Source organism: Mustelus asterias, unplaced genomic scaffold (assembly GCF_964213995.1).
Source record: "Mustelus asterias unplaced genomic scaffold, sMusAst1.hap1.1 HAP1_SCAFFOLD_2270, whole genome shotgun sequence".
Lineage (NCBI taxonomy): Eukaryota > Metazoa > Chordata > Chondrichthyes > Carcharhiniformes > Triakidae > Mustelus > Mustelus asterias.
The window spans coordinates 27,751-40,652 of NW_027592215.1; the positions used below are offsets into that span (position 1 = coordinate 27,751).

The window sequence follows — 12,902 nt, forward strand, 5'->3', positions numbered from 1 at the left end:
TTGGGCAACGAATGCCGGTCTGTCCAGCAATGCCCTTTTCTGAAGGATAATCATTTTTTTTAAAAATGTACCCTGCAACTTGGCAGTGCTTTTCAGAATGTAGCGACCGGCATATGTACTGAAGCAACGGGAATTAACTAATCTCTCAAATCCAGACCTTCCTCCAGTCTCCATCTATAGACGTGCGTACATTTTTCTGTCAGTGATTTAATAAAATGAAGAAAGTAAAGATGGCCTGAGGTGTCTTGCTGCTTTTCTGCACCCAGTCTCTAAGGAGTGAGCCTTTCCTGATAGCTGCTGTCTTTAAAATATTCAGCAAACCCTGCAGTATCTCGCTTTACAGTAAAGCTTGCAGATAGAGAGACCTCGCTCATTAGGATCGATAATCGCAGGGTACGGTTGTAGGGATATTTTTGGTAAAGATGGAGAATTTAACTGGTGATTATTCACCAACATTATGCTCCCTTGAAGGTGGCTTTTCAGCAACAACAATTTGCATTTATATAGCATCTTTAAAAACAGATTAAAGCTTCACAGCAGCATAATGATCCAGGAATCCAGCACCAAGCCTGTCCAAGATCTTCGTTTTGAGAAGCACAATGAAGGAGGGGAGAGAGGCGGAGCGGTTTAGGAAAGGAATTCCAGAGCTTGGGTCCCAGGCAGCTGAAGGTGCAGCCACCAATGGTGGAATGATGGAAATCGGGGATGCTCAAAGGCCAGAACTGGATATTATAAGATGAAAATGTTAAAATGATGGTGTTGGCGGATATGTTTAACTTTCAGAATCGGGTGTGACCGAGAAGGGGAGATGTGTTGGGGGTGGTTCTCCCATCCCGCTGCGCTGCTTTTTTAGTGCAGCGGGCCAGGAGACTCCAGAGGCGGCTAATTCACGCTGGGTGTCTTTGCCTCCATAAGACCATTAGACATAGGAGCAGAATTAGGCCACTCGGCCTATCGAGTCTGCTCTGCCATTCAATCATGGCTGATATTTTTCTCATCCCCATTCTCCTGCCTTTTCCCCATAACCCCTGATCCCCTTATTAATCAAGAACCTATCTGTCTCTGTCTTAAAGACACTCAATGACCTGGCCTCCACAGATTCACCACTCTCTGGCTGAAGAAATTCCTCCTCATCTCTGTTTTAAAGGATCGTCCCTTTAGCCTGAGGTTGTGCCCTCTGGTTCTAGTTTTTCCTACTAGTGGAAACATCCTCTCCACATCCACTCTATCCAGGCCTCGCAGTATCCTGTATGTTTCAATAAGATTCCCCCCTCATCCTTCTAAACTCCGACGAGTACAGACCCAGAGTCCTCAACCGTTCCTCATACGACAAACTCTTCATTCCAGGGATCATTCTTGTGAACCTCCTCTGGACCCTTTCCAAGGCCAGCACATCCTTCCTTAGATATGGGGCCCAAAACTGCTCACAATTCTTCAAATGGGGCCTGACCAGAGCCTTATACAGCCTCAGAAGTACATCCCTACTCTTGTATTCTAGCCCTCTCGACATGAAGGCCAGCATTGCATTTGCCTTCCTAACTGCCGACTGAACCTGCACGTTAACCTTAAGAGAATCTTGAATAATGACTCCCAAGTCCCTTTGTGTTTATGACTTCCTAAGCACTTCCCCATTTAGAAAATAGTCTATGCCTCCATTCCTCCTTGCAAAGTGCATAACCTCACACTTTTTTCCACATTGTATTCCATTGGCCACTTCTTTGCTCAATCCTAACCTGTCCAAGTCCTTCTGCAGCCCCCCTGCTTCCTCAATACTACCTGTCCCTCTACATATCTTTGTATCATCTGAAAACTTAGCAACAGTGCCTTCAGTTCCTTCCTCCAAATCGTTAATGTTGTGGTCCCAGCACTGACCCCTGAGGCACACCACTAGTCACCGGCTGCCATCCTGAAAAAGACCCCTTTATCCCCACTCTCTGCCTTCTGCCAGTCAGCCAATCCTCTATCCATGCCAGGATCTTACCCTTAACACCATAGGCACTTATCTTATTCAACAGTCTCCTATGCGGCACCTTGTCAAAGGCCTTCTGGAAATCTAAATAAATCAAGTCCACTGGTTCTCCTTTATCTAACTTCCTTGTTACCTCCTCAAAGAACTCTAACAGATTTGTCAGACATAACCTCCCCTTGACAAAGCCGTGCTGACTCAATCCTACTTTATTATGCACTTCCAAGTACTCTGCGATCTCATCTTTAATAATGGACTCTAAAATCCTGCCAATGACTGAAGTCAGGCTAACCGGCCTATAATTTCCCGTCTGCTGCCTCCCTCCCTTCTTAACCAGCGGTGTTACATTCGCTACTTTCCAGTCCTCTGGTACCCTCCCTGCCTGCAGTGATTCCTGAAAGATCACCACCAATGCCTCCACAATTTTCTCAGCTATCTCTTTTAGAATCCTGGGCTGTAGTCCATCCGGTCCAGGTGATTTATCCACCTTTAGACCTTTCAGTTTCCCCAGAACTTCTCCTTAGTGAAAGCCACTACACTCACCTGTGCCCCCTGACTCTCCTGGAGCTCTGACATCCCACTGGTGTCTTCCACCATGAAGACTAATGCAAAGTAACTATTCAGTTCCTCTGCCATTGCTTTGTTTCTTATTATTACTTCTCCAGCCTTATTTTCCAGCGGTCCGATGTCTATTTTTGCCTCCCTCTTATCTTTTATATATTGAAAAAAAACTCTTCCTATCTTCTTTTATATTACTAGCTAGCCTACACTCGTATTTCATCTTCTCCCCTCTTATTGCTTTTTTAGTTGTCCTCTGCTCACTTTTAAAGGCTTCCCAATCCTCTGGCTTCCCACTAATCCTTGCCACTTTGTATGCTTTTTCTTTTGCGTTTATGCTGCCTTTGACTTCCCGCGTCAGCCATGGATGCCTCATCCTCCCCTTAGCATGTTTCCTCCTCCTTGGGATGAATTTCTGTTGTGCCTCCCGAATAATTCCCAAAAACTCCTGCCATTGCTGTTCCACTGCCTTTCCTGCTAGGCTCCCTTTCCAATCAACTCTGGCCAGCTCCTCCCTCATGTCTTTGTAGTTACCTTTATTTAATTGTAATATCGTTGTATCCGATTCCAGCTTCTCCCCCTCAAATTGCAGGCTAAATTCTATCATATTGTGGTCACTGCTCCCTAAGGGTTCCTTCACCTTAAGTTCCCTAATCAAATCTGCCTCATTACAAATCCAGTAAGAAGTTTAACAACACCAGGTTAAAGTCCAACAGGTTTATTTGGTAGCAAAATTGCTTTTGCTACCAAATAAACCTGTTGGACTTTAACCTGGTGTTGTTAAACTTCTTACTGTGTTTACCCCAGTCCAACGCCGGCATCTCCACATCATCATTACAAATCACCAAATCCAGAATTGCCTGTTCCCAGTAGGCTCTGTCACAAGCTGCTCCAAAAAAATATATCTCTTAGACATTCCACAAATTCCTTTTCTTGGGATCCGCTACCTACCTGATTTTCCCAGTCCACCTGCATATTGAAGTCCCCCATGATTATTGTAACATTGCCTTTTTCTATCTCCTGAATTATTTTCTGCCCCACATCCTGACTGCTGTTCGGGGGCCTGTACGTAACCCCCATCAGAGTCTCCCAGCACCGGATTTCCAGCGCCGTCCACTCCGTGTCAGAAATCTGCGTGGAGCTGCCTAATGTGTGCAGCAGGTAATTTTAATGTAGGGAAGGAGAGAGAAACATGTCCAGTAATGACATTGCTGCATTCTGTTTCTCACCTGCATCTCAAAGTCAACTGGCCAACACAACAGGAGTGTGAACTGGAACGCTGGGTTGAATGTTGAATGCCTGATTCTGGGGTGGGAAACGGGCCCAATGTAACCTGAGACCTTGAACTGGGACCCTTCTTAAAACATTGATTTTAACCCTTTAAGTAACAGGTTCTCCTACACGTATTTCCGACGAAATCTTGCTGAAGTTTTAAAATTCAGAATTTGAGAAATAAAACACAACAGGTAATGTAAGCTCCCGTGTTGTTGTAAATACATTTACAGTTCGAATGAAATGAATTGTGATTTTTTTTGTGGTTGGTATGTGAATATACATACACACACACACACACACACACACACACACACACACACACACACACACACACACAGCAGGGTTAATAGCAAAAACTTCGGTTCATGCAGGTTTCTGGAAGATTCCAGCCCTGATGGAACGTTGACCTTTCACCTTTGCATTCCCAGGAGCTTTTGGGCGGTGTGTCACTGAGCTGAGAGTTCACGGGCCTTGACGGCAGTGAGCTGGGAACCCACGCCTGGCATGTAACGCCCCTCGGGAGCAGGTAGTGTGGTTTGGGTTGGTTTATTGCAATTGAAGCAGGGTTGGGGGGGGCGGAGGGGGCAGCGAGGAGATTTTATTTTGTGCGTGTGTGTCTGTACTAACTTTCTAAAGTGGGAGTTTTTATGCCCCTCTGCTGTATGATTGTGGTCTAATTGGACGGGCAGTGCCAAGTTCCTAAGGCATCTTGGCAAAGCCAATGGCACCATGAAGATAGTCAATTATTGTCACTTGGCCAATTCCCTGCTATTGGCTCTCGCTGGGATACAGGTCTGCTGGTCAGCCCTGGGAAATCAGTAGTGTCATCTCTTCATGTGAAATGCCGAGACATTTGCAAATCGGCCAGCTACTGAACATAAGTGGACTTTCCAGTCTGATCCTGTCCTTGCTTAGGGGTCATGTGTTTTCCAACAGGACTCACCAATTCATGATGATGTGTAAAGCCCATGGTTGATCTTTTTCCATCATTTGTGCTTTTTTCATTGTTGCGGTTGAAACATGGTCTCGGGGTCACGATTGTAACCCCCCCCCCCCCCCCGCTCCCTCCCTTGTCAGTAGCAGAGTGGTGCTGCATCGGGGGAACCTCTCCAGATGCTGTTAGTGTCGCCCTCCTCCTGCTCATTCCATAACTTCACATCTGTAACTGAAGCAGAAATTGATGTGGCTTCACTGTCTGGTGGTAATCGAACTGGCAGGCGCCTCTGTGTGGTGTCGTCATACTTGGCAAGATATTCAATGTGTTTCTAAATTGTGTTTTTAACCCAGTTACTCACGGAATAGTACATATGACACTTACATTGGCATGGGTTACGTCATTGCTGGGATAGACCAAGGTTTACTGGGAGCGTGTCTGGGAGAGAGACGGCGCGTCATTATCCCACCGCACATGGCCTACGGGGAGGATGGTGTTGGTAAGAATTTTATATTTTCAGTATAGTTTGTGCTGAGATTTGGGTGGAGGGATTGCAAACAATAAAACACACCATTGAAGTATTTTTGATTCTATCCATTACGGTTCAGGAAGCCGGCTCACTCGCACTTTCTCGAGGGCAATTCGGGTTGGGTAATAAATGCCGGCCTAGCCAATGACACCCGCATCCTGTAAATTATTATTTTCGAAATTGATGTATAAGCACTAATTACAAAAAAATCCTCTGATCCTGGTTTTCAAATCCCTTCAGGGCTGTGCCGGCAGCTCCCTGCCACAAGCTCTCTTTCTAAACCTCTCTGCCTCACTTTCCTCTTTTTAAAATGTTCATTAAAATCTGTCTCTTTGATCAAGATTTGATTTTGCCCTAGTATCTGTGGCTGAGTGTTTCACAGAATGGAGCCTCACTAAGCAGGCAATCTGGAAGTTCTGGGTGTCTGTCCTGGGTGGGTGTAAGAGCGCTCACAAGTATTTCGAAGAGCGGGGAGAGCTCTTCCTGGCTAATGTTTGTCCCTCAGTGCCACCATCGCACATCCTTGGACCACTTAATTTATTGTTGTTTTTGGGAGTTTGCTGTGCACACACTCGCCACAAGATGTAGGAGTAAAAAAAAAAAGGCCATTCAGCCCATCGAGTCTGCTCTGCCATTCAATGAGATTGTGACTGGTCTGATATAATCCACAACTGCACTTTTCTGCCTTTTCCCCATAACCCTCGATTCCCTTACTGATTAAAACTCTGGCTATGTCAGCCTTGAAACATACTTCATAACCCAGCCTCTACAACCCTCTGCGGTAAGACATTAGCTGCTGCTGCTTCTACATTGCAAAAGTGACTACATTTCAAAAAGTACTTAATTGGTTGTAAACTGTTTTGGGATGTCTCTGACCTTCTTCCCAATCCCCTTTCCTATATCCTGAGATTCTCCCTTTCCCAATGGTATAATGGGTGTGTCTGTGTATCCTGCTGAATAAAGTTGATTATGTTTTACAAAGTTCTTCTGTCGCGTGGATTGACTCTGTCTGGATTTTGATCTGCAGCTGATAAGATTCCAGCCTCTGCTGTCCTCCTCTTTGATATCCACATCATCGATTTCCACAATCCCAAGGACAAAGTGGAAATCCAATCCTACTTCAAGCCAGACGTCTGTAACCAGACCTCCCAGATAAATGACTATGTGACATACCACTACACGGCTTCTCTCCTGGATGGCACCCAGCTTTACACCTCGTATGTTATACAGCTTTTTATTGAAGTAGCTCTCATTGTTTGTAAGATTATTTGAGTTGGGGCTGAAGGGGACAACACAGTTAATGTATAAGAGAACAATAAAGAGTACAGTTGATGTAAATTCCTGAAAAATGCTGTGGAGACATTAGACGTCAGATCCTCACTCGAGCATCCTTGCCATCAGAGATCTCGAACCAAGGTAATGGGTTCAAGGCCCAGCCCAGCACGAGGCACACGATTTCCAGTGGAGTGTTAATGGAGAGCTGCACTGTCAGGGGTGCTGCCTTTCATATAGGATGTTAAATTCGTGTCTGTCCTGCACAGGGGGATTTGAGATTCTATGGCCTATCAGCTATTTTTGTTTTGGGAAACTTAAGGGGGGAAAAACATTCAAATTAACAAATAACAACACTGAATCATGGACTCATTACCAATATCTCCATTGTGGGAGCATGTTGGATACCAGAATTGAGGCTTGGTGTTAACTGGGTTTGGGAGAATAACTTTTCGACAGAATTCTCACTCCTGCCTCGTATAAGATGCAATCTACAGGAAGGGGTGGGTTTCAGGGGCAGATAGGATTAGGGCTTGTTTATGATGGGATCAAACCACTTACTGAACCTCGCCTGAGCTCACATTCACCCCAGGGATTAGAAGAGCAGTCTTGTACCCATGCACATTCCATTGGCCTTCTTGCCTTGTACCCATGTCGTGTACCCATGTCGTGTACCCATGTCGTGTACCCATGTCGTGTACCCATGTCGTAGACCTCAGCAAACATCAAGGTTAACAAAAAAAACCAATTTGGTTCTGACGTGATTGAGTGTCCCTGGGTGAGGGCATCATTGCAGTACGGGGTGGAAATGATTGGGGTTGGGTCTCTTAGCTCCTGATATCAGCAAAGGAATTGCCGAAGTTTTAACTGCAACAACTTTCTCTTCCTGTTATTCCTGTAGCTATGATTTTGAGACTCCTCCCACTTTACTCCTGGGCTCCTCAAAAATGATTGAAGGATTGAATCAAGGCTTGCTTGGAATGTGCGTCGGAGAGAAACGTATTGTGACGATCCCTCCACATCTTGGTCACGGAGAGAAGGGAGGTGAGGAAAGCTGAAGATTTGATTGTGGGACTTGATTACACACTAACCCTGACCTGTTGTCACGTTAAGTCCAGTTGGGGCAGTGATGTGCATTTACACAGTTGTATATTGAATAAAACTCCCCTTTCCGAAGACAGATTTCCCCCTCAGTGCTGGACTAACTCCAAATAATTCATGTCCTTTTGAGAAAAGAAGCCTCTTGTCCTCATCAGGTCTGAGCCCACACCCGACTCCATATCCATACATAGAAACACAGAAGATAGGAGCAGGAGGAGGCCATTCGGCCCTTCGAGTCTGCTCCACCATTCATTTATGATCATGGCTGATCACCCAACTCAATAGCCTAATCCTGCTTTCTCCCCATAACCTTTGATCCCATTCGCCCCAAGTGCTATATCCAGCCGCCTCTTGAATACATTCAATGTTTTGGCATCAACTACTTCCTGTGGTAATGAATTCCACAGGCTCACCGCTCTTTGCGTGAAGAAATGTCTCCTTATCTCTGTCCTAAATGGCCTACCCCGAATCCTCAGACTGTGACCCTTGGTTCTGGACTCCCCCACCATCGGGAACATCCTCCCTGCATCTACCCTGTCTAGTCCTGTTAGAATCTTGTAAATCTCAATGATATTCCCCCCCCCCCCCGCCCCCCCCCAACCCTCATTCGTCTGAACTCCAGCGAAAGCAGTTCTAACCTAATCAATCTCTCCTCATACATCAGTCCCGCCATCCCCGGAATCAGCCTGGTAAACCTTCGCTGCACTCCCTCGAGAGAAAGAACATGCTTCCTCAGAAAAGGAGACCAAAACTGCACACAATACTCTCGGTGTGGCCTCACCAAGGCCCTGTATAGTTGCAACAACACATCCCTGCTCCTGTACTCGAAACCTTTCGCAATGAAGGCCAATGAGGTTGGCTCTTTCTTAACTGCCAGTAAGGCACATGGTTGGGTCGAACCTTCAGCCAGAAGTTCAAGATGATAGCACTTTCTATGGGCAACTAGGGCTGGGAAGTAAATGGCAGCAGTGTCCACATCCCCAGAATGAATACTGTCCTTGACATTCTTTCTCACCCTACATTGCTGTGCCTGAAGTTGAGAATATCCAATTCTTATCTTGATTTTAGTTGATGTTTGCCAATCAAGGCTCAACGCAGCATTAGCGGAGTCACGGGGCGATCCCAACTCACTCCAGTCCGTTAAATCGCTATTCCACGTGACTACAGATGACACACAGCTTGACCATGTTGGGAATTCCTTTTTCCCATCCTACCTGCTCATTGTAAGGAGCAGGAGGTTATTCAGTTTCTGGAGCCAGTTCTGCATTCAGTTAGACCCAATTCTGAAAGAGAAAAACGCTGGAAAATCTCAGCAGGTCTGGCAGCATCTGTAGGGAGAGAAAAGAGCTGACATTTAGAGTCCAGATGACCCTTTGTCAAAGCCAGACCTGCTGAGATTTTCCAGTGTTTTCTCTTTTGGTTTCAGATTCCAGCATCCGCAGTAATTTGCTTTTAGACCCTTGCTGATCTGTGTCTTAACTCCATTTACTCATCTTGATTCCATAACCCTCAATATCCTTTCCCAACAGAAATCTGTAAAATCCCCTGAACCTTACTCCATGTTCCTTGGAACGTGTGATGCTAAGCCAGTTCAGAGCTGTATAAGATCCTTTACTGTACATGTCCTTAGATTGTGACATTTGTCTTCCTGCTCAAATATCGACCACAGGGCAGATTTTGGAAGTGATTTTGTTTTTGTTTTTCTCTCCTGCCCTACTACCCAAAGCTGGAAATGTGCCAGGTAGTGCGGTACTACAGTTCAATGTTGAACTGCTCAACATGAAGCCAGGGGTTCCAGAGGGTTACCTGTTCATCTGGAATGATAAAGCACCAGCCAAACTTCACGAGGAGCTTGACTTGAACCAGGATGGAGAGATCTTATTTGACGAGGTAATGAGCAGTGGGTGCCACACTCTGGGAAGGGGGTGAAGGCATTAGAGAGAGTGCATCCATCCGCAGTATTTTGCTTTTATTCAAAAGGGCGTAGGCAGGTCGAAATGGACGGAGGACATAAGCAGGTTGGAAATTTAATGCAGAGAAATGTGAAGTGATTCATTTTGGCACAAGGAAAGGGGAGAGACGATATAAAATAAAGGAAACAATTCTAAAAGGTTTGGAGGAGCAAAGGGATCAGGATGTAAAGCATATATCAGTGAAGATGGCCAGACAGGTTAAATATGTGGTTAATAAAGCAAACAGCACCCAAGGCTTTATCGATGGGGAATAGAGTACAAACACAAGGAGGTTATATTAAACCTGTATAAAACATTGCTTTGTCCTCGATACAAAAGCGAAATACTGCAAATTCTGGAAACTGGAATAAAACCAAATGCTGATAATGCTCAGCAAATCAGGGTGGCAGTGGTTAGCACTGCTGCATCACAGCGCCAGGGACCCAGGTTCGATTCCAGCCTCGGGTGACTGTGTGGAGTTTGCACATTCTCCCCGTGTCTGCGTGGGTTTCCACTGGGTGCTCCGGTTTCCTCCCACACACCAAAGATGTGCAGGTTATGGGGATTAGCCGTGCTAAGTGGGGTTGCGGGGATAGGGTGGGGGAGAGTGCTTGGTTAAGATACTCTGTCAGAGAGTAGGTGCAGACTCAATGGGCCGAATGGCCTCCTCCTGCACTATAGGATTCTATGAAATCAAGCAGCATCTGTGGAGAGAAACAGAGTTAACATTTCAGGTCGATGACCTTTCGTCAGGACTAGTTTGGCCTTAACTGAAATGTTGTCCAGTTCTGGGCGCCATATTCTTGGAAAGGTGAGAGTGCAGAAAAGATTTCCAGGGAACTTCAGTTACATAGATAGGACAAGTTAGAATTATTTTCCTTGGAGGAGAGAAGGTTGAGAGGCGACCATAAGACACAGGAACAGAAGTAGGCCATTCAGCCCATCAAGTCTGCTCTGCCATTCAATGAGATCGTGACTGGTCTGATAATTCTCATCTCCATTTTCCCATTTTATTCCCATAACCCTCGTACCCTTCCTGATTAAAAATCTGTCTATCTCAGCCTTGAACATATTTAATGACCCAACCTCTACAGCCCTCTGGTTAAAGAATTCCAGTTATTAAATGGGTAACCCCTTACTCTGGTCCTAGACTCTCCCACAAGGAGAAACAACCTCTCAGCATCTATCCTGTAAAAGCCCCCTGAGAATCCTCTTATGATTTGATCGATATATTCAAAACCATGATGGGTCTGGACAGAGTGGATAGGGAGAAACTGTTCCACATTGCTGGAAAAATCCAGAATCAGAGGACACAGATTTAAAGTAATTGGTAAAAGAATCAAGGGCAAAATGAGGAAAAACATCTTCGCACCATGCGGCGCAGTGAGACGTGTCCCTACCTCTCAACCAGAAGCTCCAGGTTCAAGTCCCACTTTGACAGCCATTAAAAGTACATTCATAACGTGACTAAACAGATTATCAGCCTCCAAGTTCCACACTCTGTCAGAAGGCAATGGAAAACCACTGCAGCACTTTGCCAAGCATAATCATAGACCAATCCAATGGAAATCCATGGTTGCCAGCACACTCTTAGGACATGGTACCTGAATAAGTAGGAGGGGCGATTAGAATAAGGAATGCACTACCTGAGACTCTGGAGGCAGGATTGATTGAGGTATTCTGAGGGAATTGGATAATCTGAAAAGGGAGAATGCACAGGGTTATGAGAAGGCTGGGGAATGGCACTGGGTGTGTTGCTCCATCAGAGAGCCAGTACAGACTCAATGGACAGAATTTTACCGGCACATCCGCCTGAGTTCTGTATGATCCTGCCAAAGGCCAACGGAGAATGCCGTTCTCCGAGCCTCGCCCAACCCTGGAATCGGGGTGGGCGTGCCGGTATAATTCTAACCAATGGGCCAAATGGTTACAGCACAAAAGGAAGTCATTCTATGATTCTACATTCATTGTGTAGGAAAGCCATGTCCTGGGATATTCTTGGGTTTTAATTCTCCCTTATGTTCTTTGTTTGAACAGTTTTCTAGTTACATTATGGCTCAGGTTGATCAAGGCAAGGGCCGTCTCTCACCCACTGATGATCCAGACAAGCTGATAAAGGACATGTTTGGGAATCAAGACCGGAATCAGGATGGGAAAATCACTCCAGATGAGCTCAAACTGAAAACCGATGAGGACAATGAGCGGATGGTGAAGGATGAGCTCTGAATGTTTTACAAAAAAAACTTTCCAAAGCTTCCCAAAGCAGGCACCCTATAAACACAGCATTGGAAGAAAACACTTTCAACTCTTCGTTTTGTTAAATAATTCACTTTAATGATCCCAGTTGAATTTTCTTTGTTCTCTTTTCTCCTTTCAAAGTTGTTCCTTCTACATGCTGGGATTGGGACAGATGATCCTCGGACTCTCCTGCTACGTGTGTTAGGACTGTGGACATTACTCAACCTAAATATTCCGGGTGAGACTGGGAATAAGTTGAAGTGGTGGAAAGTTCTGAATAAGCAGATCTGGCAGTCCAGTGTAAACCTCACACATTTCCGATTGGAGATGCACAACAAGCATCTTCACCGGGAACTTTGAGTGTGATCTGAAACAAGGAAACTTGCGAATTTCTCCTCCTTCCGTTCCACTTGGTCTTTCCCCTTCCCCAGATACTGAGGTCAGCTCTGGCCATCTAAAGTCATCTCAGCAGCAGTCAGGGAATGAGCCACACTGATGGGGGGGTAGGGGGGGTGTGGTGCCTCTAATGCTTTGGGAGAAATGCTCTCTCTGCCCAGGATACAGAATCCTGCCTCAAAGCCTGTGTCCTGGCTGAGTTCAATCGCTGTGTTTATTGGATGGGGACAGCTACTCAAGGCCATGTCTTGCCTTATACCCATCCTTGACTTCAGCTCTAATTAAGTTTGTGTTCAGGATATTTCACGTATACTTTTCCATTTTTGTTTGCATTGAGTGGATTTTGTGCAGAGTATCTCGGGTACAGTTGTGTCCCGCCGCTCGTCTATCTTGGAGCAAGAGCTTTGAGGGTTTGCTTTGATGTTTGGTGCTGTATGTTTAGGATGCAAGTGCGGAGAATTTCCCACAGTGTTTGAGAAAGGGTTAATAAATTTTTTTTCTTACATAAAACTCAATTTTTCTCTTTATTTTGTCTCATTCAGATTGATATATTCTCAAGAAAACAACAGCTGTTGCTGGTGTTTACCTGTCACTAGTTGTCCTGAGGAGTGGCAAATGACAGGTAGCAAGGTTTAGATATGACCAGTTCAGACAGCAATTAGAAATCAAATCACTTTGGGG

At 45.4% G+C, this 12,902-nt stretch overlaps 1 protein-coding gene across 4 annotated transcripts in view; it reads left to right on the forward strand.

The window, feature by feature from the left end:
• Positions 1-12,734, forward strand: part of LOC144489518 (peptidyl-prolyl cis-trans isomerase FKBP10-like) — a 40,484-nt gene extending 27,750 nt beyond the window's left edge. For all 4 annotated transcript variants that reach the window (XM_078207386.1, XM_078207387.1, XM_078207385.1 and 1 more), the window contains 5 exons: positions 5,087-5,232; positions 6,290-6,479; positions 7,436-7,578; positions 9,362-9,525; positions 11,625-12,734. In XM_078207386.1, coding sequence (XP_078063512.1) covers positions 5,087-5,232; positions 6,290-6,479; positions 7,436-7,578; positions 9,362-9,525; positions 11,625-11,813 — 832 coding nt within the window. In that variant the 3' untranslated portion in view covers positions 11,814-12,734. The remainder of the gene's footprint in view (positions 1-5,086; positions 5,233-6,289; positions 6,480-7,435; positions 7,579-9,361; positions 9,526-11,624) is intronic.
• Positions 12,735-12,902: the final 168 nt, after the last annotated feature.